At 67.0% G+C, this 6,000-nt stretch overlaps 2 protein-coding genes across 2 annotated transcripts in view; one reads left to right on the top strand and one right to left on the bottom strand.

Moving 5' to 3' along the window:
- Positions 1-2,437, bottom strand: part of FOXH1 (forkhead box H1) — an 8,785-nt gene extending 6,348 nt beyond the window's left edge. The window contains exons 1-2 of the mRNA XM_054818590.1: positions 2,433-2,437; positions 1,128-1,233 (exon numbers count right to left, since the gene is read on the bottom strand). Of these exons, the coding sequence (XP_054674565.1) occupies positions 1,128-1,233; positions 2,433-2,437 (111 nt within the window). The remainder of the gene's footprint in view (positions 1-1,127; positions 1,234-2,432) is intronic.
- A 233-nt stretch (positions 2,438-2,670) lies between these two features.
- On the top strand, positions 2,671-4,242 carry TMEM276 (transmembrane protein 276). Its single transcript, XM_054817678.1, has 3 exons — positions 2,671-2,772; positions 2,926-3,041; positions 3,736-4,242. The coding sequence occupies exons 2-3, from the start codon at positions 2,955-2,957 to the stop codon at positions 4,240-4,242; spliced, it is 594 nt and encodes a 197-aa protein (XP_054673653.1). The 5' UTR covers positions 2,671-2,772; positions 2,926-2,954.
- The last annotated feature ends 1,758 nt before the right edge of the window (positions 4,243-6,000 follow it).

Raw genomic sequence — 6,000 nt, 5'->3', positions numbered from 1 at the left:
GGGGGGGGGTGGCGGGCGAGGAGCAGCCCCGTGTCAGGCTGGGGGTCCCCACTGGCGCTACCGGGGGGTCACTGGTGGGGTGCTCGGCGCCGGGGGCCGGTGGCACCCTGTGGGACGCCCGCGTGGCACCCTGCACCCCCCCGTCCGCGTTGGGTCCGTGCGGCCGGGTTCGGGGGCTGGGGGGCTGCGGGGGCGGGTTCCCCCCCCCCCCCCCCGTGTGCGACAGAGCCGACGCCGCCCCGCTCCGGGCCGGGCCCCCCCGTGGGGGTCGCAGCGCCTCTGGGGTGACGGAGCTGGGGCAGAACCCCCCGGGAGGAAGGGCGGGCAGCGGGGGGGGAGGGGGGGAGCAGCCCTGCCCCCACCCAGGGCAGGAGGGGCCGTGGGTGCCCAGCGGGGACCCCCCGCACCCCTGACGGGGAGGGGGAGGATGGAGCTGAGGTTCCCCTGCTGCCCGCGGAGGAGGAGGAGGAGGAAGAGGAGGAAGAGGATGGAGCAGGGATCCCCCCCCAGCCTCTGAGCATGAGGAGGAGGAGCATGATGATGATGATGATGATGATGATGATGATGATGATGGAGCAGGGTTCCCCCCCCCAGCCCCTGAGGATGAGGATGATGATGGAGCAGAGATTCCCCCACCGCCCATGGACGGGGAGGATGAGGATGATGAAGATGATGACGATGGAGCAGGGATCCCCCTGCAGCCCCTGAGGATGAAGATGAGGAGGAGGAGGATGATGATGGTGATGCTGGAGCAGGGATCCCCCCCAGCCCCTGATGACGATGATGATGATGATGACGATGACGACGATGATGATGACGATGACGATGATGACGACGATGATGATGACGACGATGATGATGATGATGACGATGACGATGACGATGATGATGATGATGCTGGAGCAGGGATCCCCCCCAGCCCCTGAGGATGACGATGATGATGACGATGATGATGACGATGACAACGATGACGATGATGATGATGCTGGAGCAGGGATCCCCCCCAGCCCCTGAGGATGACGATGATGACGACGATGATGATGACGACGATGATGATGACGATGATGACGATGACGATGATGATGATGATGCTGGAGCAGGGATCCCCCCCAGCCCCTGAGGATGACGATGATGACGACGATGATGACGACGATGATGACGACGATGACGATGACGATGATGACGATGACGATGATGACGATGATGACGATGACGATGACGATGACGATGATGCTGCAGCAGGGATCCCCCCCAGCCCCTGATGACGATGATGATGATGATGACGACGACAATGATGACGATGACGATGATGATGACGATGATGATGACGATGACGACGATGACGATGATGATGATGCTGGAGCAGGGATCCCCCCCAGCCCCTGATGACGATGATGATGATGATGACGACGACAATGATGACGATGACGATGATGACGATGACGATGATGATGATGATGATGCTGGAGCAGGGATCCCCCCCCAGCCCCTGAGGATGACGATGACGATGATGACGATGACGACGATGACGATGATGACGATGACGATGATGATGATGCTGCAGCAGGGATCCCCCCCAGCCCCTGATGACGATGATGATGATGATGACGACGACAATGATGATGATGATGATGATGCTGGAGCAGGGATCCCCCCCCAGCCCCTGAGGATGACGATGACGATGATGACGATGATGACGATGACGATGATGACGATGACGATGATGATGATGCTGCAGCAGGGATCCCCCCCAGCCCCTGATGACGATGATGATGATGATGACGACGACAATGATGACGATGACGATGATGACGATGACGATGATGATGACGATGACGACGATGACGATGATGATGATGCTGGAGCAGGGATCCCCCCCAGCCCCCGAGGAGCAGGCTCCTGGCAGGACCTGTGGCCCTGGGGGGGGGGACACGACCCACGCCGGAGCAGTTCGTGGAGGACCTTTGCACACGCCCCACGCACGCCTTTGCACACTCGCGTGCCCCGCGCGCACCTTTGCACACACCCCGTGCGCAGCTTCGCACGCTTGCACGCCCCGCACAAACCTTTGCACGTGCCCCGCACACAGCTCTGCGCTCAGCCCGTGCGCGCCTTTGCACACTCGCACACCGCACACACAGTTTTGCACGCTTCCACACCCCACACACACCTTTGCACACACCCCACGCACACCTTTGCACGCTCGCATGCCCCACGCACACCTTTGCACACACCTCACGTATGCCTTTGCACATGCCCCACGTACAGCTTTGCACGCTTGCACGCCCCACACACACCTTTGCACACACCCCACGCACACCTTTGCACACTTCCACACCCCACGCACAGTTTTGCACACTTCCACACCCCATGCACACCTTTGCACACACCCCACGCACGCTCGCACGCCCCCCGCACACCTTTGCACACACCCCATGCACGCTCGCACGCCCCACGCGCACCTCTGCACACATCCCGCCCACCTCTTTGCACGCTCGCACGCCCCACACCCCCCTTTGCACACCCCCCACGCCCCCCCTTGCACAATTCCCCCCCACCCCCCCCCCCGCACAGCCCCGCGCGGCAGCCCCGCCCACCGCCTGCAAGGCCCCGCCCATCGCTCCGCCCACCGCGTGGCCCCGCCCCTCGCCCCGCCCCTCTCCCTCGCCCCGCCCATCTCGCCGCTCTTGGCCCCACCCCTCGCCCCGCCCAGGACGACGCTCCAGCCGGCGTCTCGGTGGTAGCGGCTGGAGGCCGGAAGTGCCGGGACCGGTACCGGGACCGGGGGGGGGGGGGAGGGGGGGAGCGGGACCGGGAGGGGGCGGGGCCAGGGCAGGAGCGGGGCCCGGGGCCGGGGAGGGGGGGGGGGGTTGGTGCCCTGGGGGTGCCGGTTGCCCCCGCCCTGAGGCCGCTGTTTCCCCTCAGGGCCCCGGGACCGGCGCCCGCCCCCACCCATGGGTGCCGCCGGCACGTGCGGCTGGGTGCTGTCCCACGCGCTGCTCTGCGCCGTCTGCCTGCTCTGCGCCCGCCGCGCCCGCCAGGTCAGTGCGACCCCCGGCACCCCCGCGCCTCGCGTCACAGCCCCCGTGTCACCCACCCCGTGTCACCCGTCCTGTGTCACCCACCCTGTGTCACCCATCCTGTGTCACCTCTCCTGTGTCACCCATCCTCTGTCACCCGTCCCGTGTCACCCGCCCCTCATCACCCATCCTGTGTCACCCACCCACCCTGTGTCACCCACCCGCCCCGTGTCGCCCACCCTGTCACCCACCCACCCTGTGTCACCCATCCTCTGTCACCCATCTTCTGTCACCCATCCCACGTCACCTGTCCTGTCACCCATCCACCCTGTGTCACCTGTCCTCTGCCAACCATCCTGTGTCACCCACCCCGTGTCACCCACCCACCCTGTGTCACCCGTCCTGTGTCACCCACCCACCCTGTCACCCACCCTGTGTCACCCACCCCGTGTCACCCACCCCGTGTCACCCACGTCACCCTGTGTCACCCGTCCTGTGTCACCCATCCATCCTCTGTCACCCACCCTGTGTCACCCGTCCTGTGTCACCCACCCACCCCGTGTCACCCACCCTGTGTCACCCGTCCTGTGTCACCCACCCACCCTGTGTCACCCATCCATCCTCTGTCACCCACCCTGTGTCACCCACCCCATGTCACCCACCCACCCTGTGTCACCCACCCCCCCCGTGTCCCCCCGTCCCTCTCTCCCGGCAGGTGACCGACGGGCCGGCGGCCGGATTCCTGCTGCAGGCGCTGGCGGCGGCGAGCGACGCCCTGGAACCGCTCTGGAGCCCGGGACGCCCCGACCCCCACCCCGACCCCCACCCCGACCCCCACCCCGACCCCCTCCCCGGCGCCTGGGTCTCGGCGGTGCTGGGCCAACCCCTGGTGGCCTTCGGCTTCCACCGCCTCAGCGGCGACCGGGCCACCGCCAACCTCCTGCTCGGGGGGGCCGCGGCGTTGGCGCCCGCCGCCGCCCGACTCCCCGCCGACGGGCGACTCCTGGCCGCGCGCGCCGTCGCCGTCCTCGCCGCCGGCAGCGTCCTCGTCCTCTCCGTCCTCACGGCCAACGGGCACGGCGTCCTCGGCGGCCTCCTCACCGTCCTGGCGAACCTCTTGCCGGCCAGCGACGCGCGGCACGGCGGGCGCCCGTGGGTGCTGGCCGCCGGCAACTGGGCGCTGCAGCGGGCGCTGCGGGCGCAGCGGTTCGGCGCGGAGTGAAGCGGCGCGCGGCGGCGGCGGCGGCGGCGGGCGAGCGGGAGCAGTAAAGGTCGGTGCCGGTGCCGCCGCCGGGTGCCCTGCGTGTCATTGGCGGCGGGCGGCGGCGATTAGGGGGCTCGTTAGCGCGGGGACAGCGCGGTGACGGCACGCGCGGCGCGGGCGACGGCTCGGCGGGGAGACGCGGCACCCGGGGGCGCTGCTCACGCCGGGACTGGGGGTACTGGGGGCACTGGGGGCACTGGGAGTACTGGTAACAGTGGGAGTGGGGGTTACTGGGAGTACCGGTTACACTGGGACTGGGGGTACTGGGGGCACTGGTCACACTGGGGCAGGGGACACTGGGGGCACTGGTCACACCGGGACTGGGGGTTACTGGGAGTACTGGTCACACCAGGACTGGGGGTTACTGGGGGCACTGGTCACACTGGGGCAGGGGACACTGCGGGCACTGGTCACACCGGGACGGGGGGTTACTGGGAGTACTGGTCACACCAGGACTGGGGGTTACTGGGGGCACTGGTCACACTGGGGCAGGGGACACTGCGGGCACTGGTCACACCGGGACTGGGGGTTACTGGGAGTACTGGTCACACCCGGACTGGGGGTTACTGGGGGCACTGGTCACACTGGGGCAGGGGACACTGCGGGCACTGGTCACACCGGGACTGGGGGTTACTGGGAGTACTGGTCACACCGGGGCAGGGGCACTGGGAGTACTGGTCACACTGGGACTGGTCACACTGGGGCGGGGGGCACTGGGGGCACTGGTCACATAGGGACTGGGGGTTACTGGGAGTACTGGTTACACTGGGAGTGGGGGGACTGGGGGCACTGGGGGCACTGCTCACACCGGGACTGGGGGTACTGGGGGCACTGGGGGCACTGGGAGTACTGGTAACAGTGGGAGTGGGGGTTACTGGGAGTACCGGTTACACTGGGACTGGGGGTACTGGGGGCACTGGTCACACTGGGGCAGGGGACACTGGGGGCACTGGTCACACCGGGACTGGGGGTTACTGGGAGTACTGGTCACACCAGGACTGGGGGTTACTGGGGGCACTGGTCACACTGGGGCAGGGGACACTGCGGGCACTGGTCACACCGGGACTGGGGGTTACTGGGAGTACTGGTCACACCAGGACTGGGGGTTACTGGGGGCACTGGTCACACTGGGGCAGGGGACACTGCGGGCACTGGTCACACCGGGACTGGGGGTTACTGGGAGTACTGGTCACACCAGGACTGGGGGTTACTGGGGGCACTGGTCACACTGGGGCAGGGGACACTGCGGGCACTGGTCACACCGGGACTGGGGGTTACTGGGAGTACTGGTCACACCAGGACTGGGGGTTACTGGGGGCACTGGTCACACTGGGGCAGGGGACACTGCGGGCACTGGTCACACCGGGACTGGGGGTTACTGGGAGTACTGGTCACACCAGGACTGGGGGTTACTGGGGGCACTGGTCACACTGGGGCAGGGGACACTGCGGGCACTGGTCACACCGGGACTGGGGGTTACTGGGAGTACTGGTCACACCGGGGCAGGGGCACTGGGAGTACTGGTCACACTGGGACTGGTCACACTGGGGCGGGGGGCACTGGGGGCACTGGTCACATAGGGACTGGGGGTTACTGGGAGTACTGGTTACACTGGGAGTGGGGGGACTGGGGGCACTGGGGGCACTGGTCACACTGGGACTGGGGGTACTGGGAGCACTGGTTACACTGGGACTGGGGGTTACTGGGCACACTGGT

The sequence above is a fragment of the Grus americana genome, chromosome 2 (genome assembly GCF_028858705.1).
Source record: "Grus americana isolate bGruAme1 chromosome 2, bGruAme1.mat, whole genome shotgun sequence".
In the NCBI taxonomy this organism is placed as follows: Eukaryota; Metazoa; Chordata; class Aves; order Gruiformes; family Gruidae; genus Grus; species Grus americana.
This window is presented reverse-complemented; position numbering and strand designations above follow the sequence as displayed.

Coding starts and splice junctions, on each gene's coding strand:
- TMEM276 (XM_054817678.1), top strand. CDS start 2,955: ATGGGTGCCGCCGGCACGTGCGGCTGGGTGCTGTCCCACGCGCTGCTC. Junction 3,042..3,735: donor GCGCCCGCCGCGCCCGCCAG/GTCAGTGCGACC, acceptor CTCTCCCGGCAG/GTGACCGACGGGCCGGCGGC.